The sequence below is a fragment of the Taudactylus pleione genome, unplaced genomic scaffold, assembly GCF_031769625.1.
Source record: "Taudactylus pleione unplaced genomic scaffold, aTauple2 ptg000043l, whole genome shotgun sequence".
Lineage (NCBI taxonomy): Eukaryota > Metazoa > Chordata > Amphibia > Anura > Myobatrachidae > Taudactylus > Taudactylus pleione.
In genome coordinates this window covers 2,150,323-2,164,105 of record NW_028284445.1, presented here as the reverse complement: position 1 = coordinate 2,164,105, position 13,783 = coordinate 2,150,323, and the positions used below count along the sequence as shown (strand labels likewise).

The 13,783-nt window shown below is 42.3% G+C and overlaps 1 protein-coding gene across 2 annotated transcripts in view; it reads right to left on the bottom strand.

The window, feature by feature from the left end:
* STOML3 (stomatin like 3) overlaps positions 1-11,658 on the bottom strand; it is a 56,696-nt gene extending 45,038 nt beyond the window's left edge. The window contains exon 1 of one of the 2 annotated variants that reach the window (XM_088460189.1): positions 11,495-11,658. In XM_088460189.1, coding sequence (XP_088316315.1) covers positions 11,495-11,569 — 75 coding nt within the window. In that variant the 5' untranslated portion in view covers positions 11,570-11,658. The remainder of the gene's footprint in view (positions 1-11,494) is intronic. The other variant, XM_088460190.1, reaches the window with a different exon arrangement.
* Between the last annotated feature and the right edge of the window lie 2,125 nt (positions 11,659-13,783).

The following is a 13,783-nucleotide window of genomic DNA, read 5'->3' as shown; positions in this document are numbered from 1 at the left end:
AACGAACGAGCGGCCGCTTACGAGCGGCTCTGAATCAGGCCCTTAGTGTCTAAGCAGAACTACCCATACTACAGTCTTTTAAATTATTATATATGTTATCCGTCTAGCGCAACTGCAATGGACACCATTCACATAGGGGTCCAAGGGGGGGATAACGGGTACTCACTTCCCGGGCCTTATACAGGCCTGCATACACACGAAACTTCCCTGATGGCACACAGATGGTTAATGAGAGTTAAAGGAAGGCGTACACGCATACCCGCTGTGCATGTTCCCCAGTCGGGTGTGGTATAAGAGATAGACAGTAATTATTTAGACAATGTCTAGATAGACACCAGATGTTAGACAGGGAAAAAAGTTAGACACATTAAAGTTAGACGTAAAAAGTTTGACAGGTACAAAAGGTCGACAGGGTCAAAAGTTCGACACAAAAATGGTCGACAATTATTATTTTTTGTTTTTTAGCCCATATATTCACCCTAACCCTCCCCTTGGTGCCTAACCCTAACCGTCCCACCTGGTGCCTAACCCTAACCGTCTGGGTAAGTGCCTAACCCTAACCATGCAGGTAAGTGCCTAACCCCAACCCTAAAAAAAAAAAAATGTGTCGACCATTTTTGTGTCGAACTTTTGACCCTGTCGATCTTTTGTACCTGTCGAACTTTTTACATGTCTAACATTAGTGTGTCTGACTTTTGTCTGTGTCGAACTTTTATCCTTGTCTAACTATTAACTGTCTAACATCTGGCGTCTATCTAGACATTGTCTAACTAATTACTGTCTGTCTATAGTCCAGAACCCTCCCCAGTCGCTGTACGAACAACTTTCCTAGCTCAGTCGTTCAGCTCTTCCAGGGATCTATCAAAGGCAGCATTAAGTGACCCGCCCATCTGACCTGCTGGCCAGGTGCAACTGGCACTGGGTGTAGAAAACTCTGTATTATGGAGGAAATGGCAGAGGTGATGAGAGAGAACAGCCAGGATGCCCATTTCTTAGCAATAGCTGCTTCAGCATGAATATTCTTATTAATACCTGGACCATTAGTGTGCCTTGAGGACCGAGTTTGGGAAACCCTGGACTATGCTACAGTATAAAGATAGTGACAGTCAGTAATTATGCAATAGTTATAATTACCTTTAAATTCCTTCATATGAGCCTTCCCTGCCCAGAGAAGTGCCCTTTAAAACCATCAGACTGATTTTGATATCTCAAGTCAACTAAGCACGACGTAGGAGCATAGTGTCAGGGCTCTAAAAATAAATTGTCATTTGATTTAGCCTTCACAGCACTTTCCCTGGCTATTTATACAATAGAGAAATTACCTTTCAGAAGAGTGAAGATTGGTGTAAAATGCAAGGTAAGGATGTATGAGTCCTTCTCCCCAGCATGGAATTGTAATCTTACGGGAGAAAATGTAATGTACACATAGCTGTATCGGTTTATGTCTGTCAGGGGGATATGTTCTTTTTGGTAAAATGAAAGTATTGCGGCTCTATATAGGAATGAAGTATCTTTTGTAATGACTTTTGTTTCCCATTCTTTGCTTGCAAAAAGATGATGTACAACAAAATGATATTATGAAATACCTCCGCTTCACAGCTATAGGACCTGCTGGCAGCTGGAACCCACATTTATTTACTAACAGCTATTTTACGTAGCACTTTGCAGAGCATATTTCAGTAATTCACATCAGCCCCTGCCCCAGTGAGCTTACGCTCTATCTTTTCTACCACATGGACACACATACAGACTAGGTTTAATATTTTGCCAGAATCCAATTAACCTACAACTATGTTTTTGGTGTGTGGGACGAAACCTATCCTAACACAGGAATAACATACAAACTCCACACAGAGCACCTGAGACATATTTATCTCATGACCTCAGGGCTGTGAGGCAGAAATGCTAACCACTACACCAGCCGTGCTGCCCACCTGATGCAAATCTGACTCCTTTCACTTATCATTTTGGCAGTGCCATCCAGGCCCATATAAAGCTGGCCTGGGCCTGGTTGAAGGAGGCGTGGCCTATTTGCTGGAGGTGTGACCCTCCAAAAAAACACCTTTTTGCGGTGGTATGTGCTGGGGAGGGGGCGCTGTTAGCCCCTCAGCCTGGCACAAGCCCAGGGGGGCTCACAATCAGTGTGATCGCTCCACCCCACAGACAGAGGAGTCTGTCACTGTAGCCCAGCACACAGCAGCGTGTGCTGGGCTGCTGATAGGTAGGAGGGAGGTGGAAGCAGTCCCCACCTGGGCCCTCCAGCAAGCCCAGGCCCGGGTAATTAGTACCCGCTCCAACCCCTCCCTGCGCCGCTGGTGCCATCTCCTGCATGTTGCTTTAACTAATTAATGCAATCACTCGGCTGTGTCTACACACTATTCAGCTTTTTGCTGATATAGAAAGCAGGGTTTTTGGATAAGTAAACTGGGAGCATAAATACGGCAGGAGGGAGCAGGGTCAAGGTCAGATTAAGGGGGGTATATGGCGACAGGGGTGTTTGTCCCGGGCCCCCCACACATAGAGGGACCCCCACACAGGGTTGGTCTGACTCTGCAAAAGTCAGGAACAGGTTCCCGGATTGGGGCTGCTGTGGCCCTATGTTTTGCATGCATAGTGAATGTATACAGCACAAATTGGCCCCCAAATGACTGTGTGTGCATGCAGAATGGAGAACATCTACAAGGTTTCAAGTGGTACCTGACATGTATTTGGGCACTGTGGGGCATAATCGAGCCTTGGCAGGGGTGCTCATGATCAATCAGGACAGAGCTATAGGCAGGGACTATCATTTACTTAGAATAGCTATAATATAAAACAGTGAATAATGTCCATTGAGATATCTGTATGGCATTATTTAATGTACAACGTTATACAACAAAGTTGTTAAACTTTAACCGATGTTTTAAGTGCTTCCCCTCTCCACTATCTGATTGGTCAGAACATGGAAACTGCAGTGAACTGACAAATCAGTGCGGCCCAATCACTCCTATGGGGAGTGTACACGAGAGACCTCTCATTTGTGACAAGGCTCCCAGGGGAGCAGTAGCCACGTTATTTTGCTTTGCCAAGATTTAGGATGCTACATGGACCAAAGAGGACGTGACCTCTTCAGTTTGTAAGTAATAAATGGGTAAACGAGGGATGCGTTGGGGTTTATTTTTTATTAAAAAATGTAAATACTTAGTGTTTGAATCCTGTCTTTTTGATTAATATTTACTAATGGCTACATCTATTTCCTCCATGGTTCAAGGGGTGCTAAGGAACAGACAGGCCTCAGAAGACAATTTTGGGAGAGAAAGCCCCCTCAAGAATTGCTCAATAAGGACTGCCATTGGTTGGGCATTATTGGGGTCATCTTTGAGGTTATAAAGTTGCGCATAATAGGTAGCAAAAGCATTAGCTATCTCGACAGGGTCCGATACTTTAGCCCCATGATGATTGTAGATTCCCTGCATCTGACCCCTAGCCCTTCGTCCACGTAATTTACAAGCCAACAGTCGACTTGCTCGGTTACCAAATACATCGAATTTTTAATTTAACCTGGCAATATTACGCTGTACTTCTCTAAGTGAGAAGACATTCACCCTTTCTCAAGCATTGAGGAGTTGTTTATATAGCATTTTATTAGAGGGGTCTGCTTTATGAGCTTCCTCTAATTGTGCTACTTCAGCTTCCACTTTCTCATACTGCTGTTTATATTCTCTCTTAAGCCGAGCCGCGACTTGAATTGCTGAACCTCTCTCCACTGCCTCTGTGAGATTCAGCTATATATTTTACATAGAGTTTATTTAACCCCCATTAGGTTGGTGAAATTTGGTGGCCTTGCCTCTAATGTTTGCCCAAAATGTTAGACGGCTGTTGGTACTATTTGGCACTTACTCTGGGAATGCCCCAGTTCAAACATTTTGGGGTAAGGTTACACATGTTTTTTCCACCATGGGGATTCATGCCCCCATTCTTACCCCATTAGTATGCTGTTTAGGTGTTTTGGAGGATACCATTCTAGACAAGTATGATAGGCAGTTTATCATTAATTTGTGTACTCTGGCTAAGGTCAGTATTGCTCGTAGCTGGTTGGCCTCTCAGGGTTCAGATTTCTGTGGATGGCTTGCATTGGTCCGTACTACTGTTCGGCAGGAGAAATAACTCTATTTAACTCGAAAGGCAGAGTACAAATTTGACCATATTTGGAGTAGATGGAGTGGGTCCAGATGCGCCCTCCCTGATATATAATACTAAACTGTTGTTTATTGCTGTATGGTATAGGTGCAGGCACGGGAGAAGCTTCTCTTCTCTCTTTCATTTTAAATTTTTTTTTTGTTATATATATTGTATGGTTATTAATAATATAAGGTGGATTTGAGTATTGTGTGCTATGTATTATATTATTGTAGAATAGAGGTCCTAATTGAGTTATATTGCTAGCATATTTCTTTGCTTAGGAGTGAGCTGTAGCAAAATAATGTTTTATGCTGTGTGTGATATCTATACAGATGGGTAGCTATTTAGTAGTATAATGTTAATCTAGGGGTATATATGTATTGTCTAAATGTGTACCACATTATTATGTGTCTACATATTTGCTATGACGATTTATCTGCATTGTATTACGTTATTGTTACTGTTATTATCAGGTGTTGGTATTATGTAAAATTCCAATAAAAATGACTCAACTTAAAAAAAAAAAATAATTGCTGAACCTCTGATAACTGCCTTCAATGAGCACCAAAAGTTAAAAATAGAAGTCTCTTCCGGCTTATTGGTACTAAGAAAAAGGGAAAGGGCCTCCTGAACTGATTTACGAGCCTCCCACTGAGTCAACAGGTGATTATCTAGTCTCCACGGGCCTGGGACTACTTTCCTATTCCCTATGCCGCATTTCACAAAAAGGGGTGAGTGGTCTGACCATGTCATGGGAAGGATATTAATTGTGCTAATAGATGTCAAGGTCCATCTATCACATAGGGCCAAGTCTATCTAGGAATACATCCTATGGACATTCGAATAAAAGGAATTATCTCTTACTGTATGGTGTTTCGCTCTCCAGGCATCAAACAACTCGTGTTCTACTAGAAGCTGCTGAAAACCCTTAGAAGACTCCTGTGGTCTATTTGAACGGGAAGTTGTTAAATGGGATCTATCCATGGTTGGATCCAGGACCATATTAAAGTCTCCGAGGAGTAATAATGCTCCTTTAAAGTATTTTTGTAAAGTCAAACAAAATTTTCTACAGAAGGCCAGTTGCCCTGTATTGGGAACATAACATGAAACAATAGTAACTTCAACATTATCTAGCAGTCCCACTAGAATTAGATACCTTCCCTAAGGGTCTGCATATTTTGAGGTCAGTGTAAATCGGCAATGTTGGGAAATAAGGAGGGCTACTCCTGCTTTCTTTTGAGGCCCATTAGATGTGTAGCAATTACGGAATCTAGTGTTGTTAAATCTTGGAGGGGCAGACTGCTAAAAATGGGTCTCTGGAATTGCAAAAATGTGGGTTTTTAGTTTATGAAAATACCTCAAAGCTAGATTTCTTTTTTGGGGAGAGTTCAATCCTTTCGCATTGATCGATAGTAAATTAGCCATATCTATATAAACAGGGTGTAAAACACTGTGCAGTGACCAACATCATAATAACAATCCGGGGATTGCAAATCTGGCTGGGGAAAAGACAAACACATAAAAGGGTGACATAGATAAAAAAAAAAGAGAAAAAAACAGCAGACAATAGAAGGTGTATAAGAGAACATAAACGACTCCACTTGGAGCCAACAAGAGTCGTGTAAAAACTACGACTCATAGGAATTTGTGATTGGGGTAGTAGCCTATTCCCGTCACCCATAAACTAAGCAATTAATTAACACTATAAATAGACCAAGTGTATAACCATATTTCTACTTACAAACAAGATCACCCAGGCAATGAAATTATGTGATTTCAGCCCCCCCGCCCCGGATTTACGTGGAAGGGGCGGGAAACACCACCCCTAAACAATCAATGCCCGAATATAACTCCCTAGGGGAACATGGTCATACAAAACTCGGTAACAAATGAAAAGACGTATCTAAAGATACATACATAGATTTAAATAAGTAACTGGCCTAATCGTATATGAAACATATGCTAGTAATTGAATAAAATACTGCAGTGAATATGTATTGTTGCTACTCTGAATTAGGGATGTGCAGGCTCGGATAGGTTCGAGTTTGCACGTTGAGTTCGGATTTTTCCCTCCAAAAAAACGGAACTCAGAAAGAGGCAAAACATCATCTTACAAGGACGAACATCATCATTCCTGGACTTTTGTCCAGGAATGATGATGTTCGTCCATGTAAGATGACGTTTTGCCTCTTTCTGAGTTCCGTTTTTTTGGAGGGAAAAATCCGAACTCAACGTGCAAACTCGAACCTATCCGAGCCTGCACATCCCTACTCTGAATAGACTGAGAACTCCCAGAACTTTCTCAGAAAATATATAGTAGCACACAGCAGAAGATAAATTATAACGTGTATTTATGCATGAAATCACACCATAGAGCATTCTTTTTGCAGGTTGTGATTGGATGAAGAATCAAAAGAATTTCCAACAATGTTCCACCTAGATAGGATTTTCCACCCTTCATCCAGGTTGGTAATTATGACTGTAGAACCATCACGTGACACTAGGAGTTTGGTAGGGAAATCCCATCTATAAAGTATGTTAGCTTTCCTGAGGGCACTAGTGATTGGATGGAAGGAGCGTCTCTTGGCTAATGTTGCTTGAGAGAGATCACCAAATAGTTGAAGGCCGTTCAAAGCCTCTGCTGATTCCTCTGAAGGTCTAGCAGCTTTCAATAGTGCCTCCTTCACATGAAAGAAATGCATCCGCATTAATACATCCCTGGATGCCCCCTCTGGAGCACTTCTGACTTTCGGGGGTCTATGAATGCGATCAATAAGAAGGTCATCTGATCGTGCATCAGGCAGGAGCTTCCGAAATAAATTTAAAGTAAATTCGTGGAGACTACTATGGGAAACAGTTTCAGGAACTCCACAGAGTTTAATATCGTTGCGTCTTGATCTGTCCTCCAAATCTCCGACTTTCTCACGAAGAGCAGTAATTTTAGTTTGGAGAGACTCATGCTGAACTATGAGGTCATTGTGTGACCCAACCACCTCCTCCATTTTATTTTCAAGGTTATTTGTTCGATCACCGAGGTATCAATTGACTGTAGTAAAGCTTGTAGAATGGCACGGAATTCCGCCGCAACCTCTACTTTAAATTGTGAGAGGAGTAGTTTCATGGTGCCAACCATGAGAGAGTCACAATCTTTAGGGGAACTCGGTGCAGAATCGGTATGAGAAGGGGAGGAACTTGCATTAGATGGAGTAACCAATTTAGTCTTCTGGGGAGCTAACGTCTCCATCCCGATAGCTTTAAAGTTTAAACAGATTGAGGTGAGGGTTTGAAAAAAGCTATTTTTGAGACAGATTTAGATACTTTAACTTTTTTCGGGCCCATAGTAAAATCCAGCGTAATCTCTCTTGATAATATAATAAGATGAATAAAAAGGGTGTCACAAGAACATATGTTCCACTTATCTCACAAAAGTGTTAGGCCATTGAGATATCAGGGTGACAGAGGACATAGAATTTATTTTTCAGACATAGAGCTCTCCATCAGTATACCATGTTGTATACGTTTAGGCCACCAGGGGGATCTCACACCTCCTACAGCTCTGTTTCTATGGAGGAGATTACAGAGAAAAATAAAGATGGCCACCTGTCTTCTCTTAAACAGGGAGGAAGGTAGATAAAGTCTTCACAATGTAGCTCTCCAGGGGGGAGAATACCAGAGGTTTCTGGGGAGTTTGATAGGGGTACTCGCCTGCCTCAGACTTTGCACAGATTAGGCTAATGGAGCTCCGTCCGGCGGGTCCGCGTCACGTGACTCGCATCAGCGCCTCAGGCAAGTCCGGGGATGTTCAGAGTCAGCTAGGCCCCACTGTATGGGGGTCGATACGGTCGCTGATGAGCACCTGCGGCAGCTCCGCTTGGTCACCGGAGGTGCACAAGAGCTTCAGTGAGGAGTGTGTATTTCTAGCGGCTGACCCGGCCGGCTAGACAACAGACAGTAATGCCAGAGCTCTATAAAGGTGCATCCACACTCTTTGGCTGCCAGGCCACGCCCCCCCAATTGTTCTCTAAAGTCTATATTTTCAGCATAATCCCACAGTTTTTGCCTTTTATAAATCAGTGGATTGCAAAATCAATTGGTGTCTTTTTTGCTAAACGATGTGTACCCAGCACGATGTCACTACCGATGGGACCTGGTGGGGGTGCCGGCATCGGCAAGTGCATACACACTTGCTGATGCCGGTAGTGACAGAATGACGGCGGGGGCCATGCTGCATTCAGTGGCAGTGCGCATCGTCAGCGACATAGCGGATACACACCGAATATGAAAGATTTGTTGTTCCGATGCATCAGAATCGTCCAAATTGTTCATAAAATCGTCTAGTGTGTACAAAGCATTATTCACATGTGATGCTATTAGTACGCACCAGTAGACTGTGCTGATTCATTTGATATGCGACACCTGTATACCTGTGTGCAAACAACAATCCATGGGACCGGCAGTACTACAAGGGGCAGCTGCAGTTACTCGCGCCACAAGGGAATTCGTGGCTAATTGGACTGAGCCCATAGCGCTTTACATTTGCAGATATTAAAAGAAAAGAAAAAAAAAAACACATGATACAAAATATACATAACTTATTAACTGACTAGAGACAAGAGAGCCAAACTGTTTTTTTTGTTTTTGTATCTGTTTTAGAAATTGAACGGGCTTTAATGAAGTGTTTGAGTAAACAGATGAGTCTTGAGTCAGCTTTTGAAGGTTTAATAGAAGCCTCTCGAACTGTGCGAGGAAGCGAGTTCCAGAGAGTCAGAGCCGCAAAAGTAAAAGCTCAACCCCCAAATGAATTAAGGTAGATTCTGGGTACTGCTATTAGTTCATCATCTGTAGATCGCAGTCAGGGCTGTGGAGAGCAGGCCCAGGCACGATTACTATTGGGGGCGTGGCATAATCATGGGAGGTGTGGCCACGCACCTTTATAAAAAAAAAACCCCTATTTGGGTTCAAATCCAGGAGGGGCACGATCAGTGTGATTGCTCACCCCCACAGGCAGAGACTTCTGCTGCTCCTCAGCGGCAGCAGTTTCCCAGGTCCCACTGCAGCCATCACACAGCAGTAAGATGGGGGGGGAGCGGCCTCAGACCCAGGCCCCCGCTGAGCCCCTCAACAAGCCCGGGCATGGGTAAATAGCACCCGCTCCGCCCCCTCTCGGTGCCCTTGATCACAGTGTGGCAGTAAGCGAGTGGGGCAGTAAGGATTCAGAAGCTGCTTCAGGTACCTTGGACCCTGGTTATGTTGGGTTCTGACAGTCAGTATCAATCTTGAAATAGATTTGCCATCTTACAGGCAGCCAGTGGAGGGAGTAGAGAATGGGTGTTATGTGGCAGGTACGGGGCTGGTTAGTTATGTATTGTATACCAGCTGTAAGTGGTATATATAAGACAGTGTGATTACCCGTTGAAATGCTATTTGCCATATACAATCACAACTGTACATTGCCCCAGGGTGATTTTCAGGGGTGTACACATAAATTTTGCAACCTGGCAGCCTTGTATCAAAAACATTTTCTTTTTCAAAATTAGTTTTATTAGTTAATGATTTTCTGTATGATCCACCCACTCCTAACATAAGAAACTGTATGCAGTGTTATTTTGATGTTCTTTTGCTTATTGACCTATTCAGTGTTTTTATGAAAAGGAGAAATGATACATTTAAGAAAATTATTTTATTTTAAAGTTTAGCAATATTGCATCATATTGGCGTAAATAATAATAATAATAATAGTAATAAAATAATAATAATAATAATAATAAATAACACATTTGTTTCATATCTACCAGAAAGTGGTATATGTTTTAGAAAATAAACTATTCCTTCCTTTTATTTTTTTTACAAGGGTCTCTCCTAAGGACAGATTGTAGTGTCCTAGTTGCCAGCGGCTCCTAATTATGATTATGTATTTTACATAAGAAATTCAATTCTCATTATCTATATTTATTCTCTCTGCCACATAGCCAAATAATTGATAAAGTTTAGACGTTCTGGTCATGTTCAGTAAGCATGACAGGGGCATTTTAAGAACTGGTTGGGGAGCATGTGCAGCGGGCCCCACAACCATGAAGCGGGCCCCTGCTCCCCTCCCCCATACCTGATGATATGTGCCTCGGCTCCCCATGCTTCTCCCGTGGCGCCATTTTTTTTGGTTATAAATTGATAGAATTGATTTTAAAATGGTGGATGCGCAGAAGAGAACAAAGACTCTGGCACAGTGCTCCCGCACGGTGCCAGTTTTCTGCATATATCACTAAAAAGATAGCACCACATGAGAAGCATTGGAAACCGGTGCAAAGCACAGGAAGCACAGTGGTCCGGTCCTGGGTGAGGGGCTCCCGAGGACACATGGATACTGTACACCATACTTACCTACTTGTTTTTTCTCCCCTGGAGAAGGCCAGGGAGGAGAAGCAGGTGGGCGGTAATAGGGGGGTGGACTTTTCATATCATTAAATAGGGGGTTGGGCCAAATTCCGCAAATATAGAACTGCGCCATTAAGCTCTGCCCCCTACTCATGGACCTGCGATCATCGGGAATATTCTCCCCATTCTGCCCACTTCACTAGGAAGTGGGCAGGATGCGTGGGAAATGCCTACTCTTCCAGGGATGCGGGGGGTTACCTGAATAATCGGAAGCCTCCCACAGGTTCCAGGAGAGTAGGCAATGTTATAGACCCTGCACCCATGATGAATACACCACTGCTGCCTACCCTGCATTTAACATGATAAGCTTTGATGCACTTCCCCAGTAGCAAAGTGCCAGAAAACATATATTTCAAATTACAGTGATTCTGTGTAAACAGGGGAATGGTGCCAATTCCCCCTCACCTCAGGCCAGGGTCACATTTATAATGGGTGCAATGCAGACGGGCCCCTGGGTCCAGGGGGGGCCCTGCACCGCACACACATTGCATCCATAATTTTCTTTTTCATACTTATTTCTCCGATGTCGCACGGAGTAGCGCTACAGAAAACGCCTGGAAAATGGCCGCCGCAGCCATTTTCCCGGCGTTTTGCGCATGCGCAGTAGAGTCTACTGCTGCTGACAGTTCGCTGACGGCAGCCAGGGAGTAAGGAGGGAGCCCCGGACGTGAGTGAATGCGGCCCCTCTCCTCTCTTAATACACCCCTGCCTCAAGTAGACACAGTCACACTCTTATAGATATTAAAGCAAATACATCATATATCCATATTTTCATTGAATTATATAGAAAAAATGTTTTACGCTCATTAGATCTCAGTACATTAATAATATACATTTTGTAGCAAAAACAAATTTACAAGGAACAACATATATTCAAAAGACTTTCAATCCAATTCCTCACCTGCAGCACCTCTTGCTTGAAGTTTGAAAGCTTCACATGTATGTTTGTATTTCCTTGTCTGAACTCTTTTTCCATGGCTTAGTCACGCCCGCTGTACAGTATATTGTGTTACAGTGCGGATGTTCTCTGATTTGTTTTAAAGCACCACTGAGAGCAGGGAATTCATTTCTATAGAGACGATAGTCTCCATAGTGTTATGTACTAACCTCAAGGCTTAGCAGCACTCAAGAAGTGACATTACATACAAGTGCTACAGAATACAGGTTGAGTCTCCCATATCCAAATATTCCGAATTACGGAATATTGCGAAATACGGAATTTTTTATGACTGAGATAATGAACCCTTTGATTTTTGATGGTTCAATGTACACAAACTTTGTCTAAGGCACAAGTTATTACAAATATTGTATAAATTTACCTTCAATCTTTGTGTATACTGTGTATATGAAACATAACTGAAAAATATGTATGTACACAAACTTTGTTTGAGCTACAAAATTATTGAAAATATTGTATAAAATTACCTACAGGCTATGTGTATAAGGTGTATATAACACATAAATGCATTCTGTGTGTATATTTGGGTCCCACTCCCAAGATATTTCATTATGATATGCAAATATTCCAAAATACAGAATATTCCGTTATCCAAAATACCCCTGGTCCCAAGCATTTTGGATATCGGAGACTCAACCTGTATTGATATATAAGTCAATGATTAATAACATGACATTTCTAGCTACACAATTATTTTCCATTATATATTTTTGTTTTTCTTAAAAGAAAGAATGTCTACAAAGTACATATGCATCCAGAGACTTGAAGTACAGGTTTGATAAATGCAAATTCTCCTGTTAGTCCACATTTCACGAATAGACACTAAACAGCATTACAACTACCTCTGTGTTAGAAATACTATTGCACTATTCTACAGAAAAAAAATGGTCAGCTTGCATTTCATATGCTTAAAAATGGGAATTGCTGCTGTTAATGTCTATGGAGAGCTTTCATATATGCCTACTATAGCAGGGGTTCCAAACCACAGTCTTCAAGGCACACTAACAGTCCAGGTTTTAGGAATAGCCATACTTGAGCACAAGTGACTTAATTAGTACCTCAGTTATTATGATTTAACCATCTGTGCACAATCATGGATATTACTAAAACCAGGACTGTTAGTGTGCCTTGAGGACCGAGGTTGGGAATCTATGTACTATATCAGTGGTTCTCAAACTCGGTCCTCATGACCACACACAGTTCACGTTTTCCAGGTTACCTAGCAGGTGCACAGGTGTAGTTATTACTCACTAAAGCTGGCCACACACTAGACCAACTTACATCCAACCAGCCAACTTGTTGATTGGTTGGAATGAAAACCTGGTAACGTATGGGAGTAAATGATGATCAGCAATTTGCTCCTAAATGCCGGAAAACAGATGAAAATGGTCGTTTAGACAAGTTTGTTAAATGTTTGATCTAAACTATTTGTTCAAACAACAGTTTTGGTCCATTTTTGCAGCGTTTGGGAGCAAATTGCTGATTGTATTCCTTACCAGATTTTCATTCCAACCAATCAACTAGTTGGCTGGTTGGACAGATAATCTTTAGATGTGTGGCCAGCTTTACACATTTTAAAAGATCCACAGGTAAAGGTAATTATTTATCTTGTGATTCTGTGAGGAGACCTGGAAAACATGCACTGTTTGGGGTCCTGAGGACTGAGTTTGAGAACCTGTGCACTAGACCACGGGTTCTTAAACTCGGTCCTCAGGACCCCAAACAGTGCATGTTTTCTAGGTCTCCTCACAGCATCACAAGTGAAATTATTAGCTCCACCTGTGGATCTGTCAGTGAGTAATGAATACACCTGTGCACCAACTAGGTGACCTGGAAAACGTGAACTGGTGGGGATCCTGAGGACCGAGTTTGAGAACCTCTGTACTATAGTAACAAACCACAAAGACAAGCATGGCCACCAGTAAACTTAAAATTTTTGTTCAGTGAGAAATTATTCTAAATTAAATGACAGAGCCTGTGGGTTAAAGGAGGGGCTGGTCTGCACGTCCTAATAATATTAAACATGATAATAGGTGCTACCATGCTAAAGCCGGGTACACACGTAAAGATTTTCTGTCCAACCATCCAACTAGTTGATTGGTTGGAATGAAAATCTGGTAAGGTATGAAAGCAAATGACAATCAGCAATTTGCTCCCAAACGCCGGAAAATGGACAAAAACTGTTGTTTAAACAAATTGTTTAGATCAAACATTTAACAAACCTGTCCGACG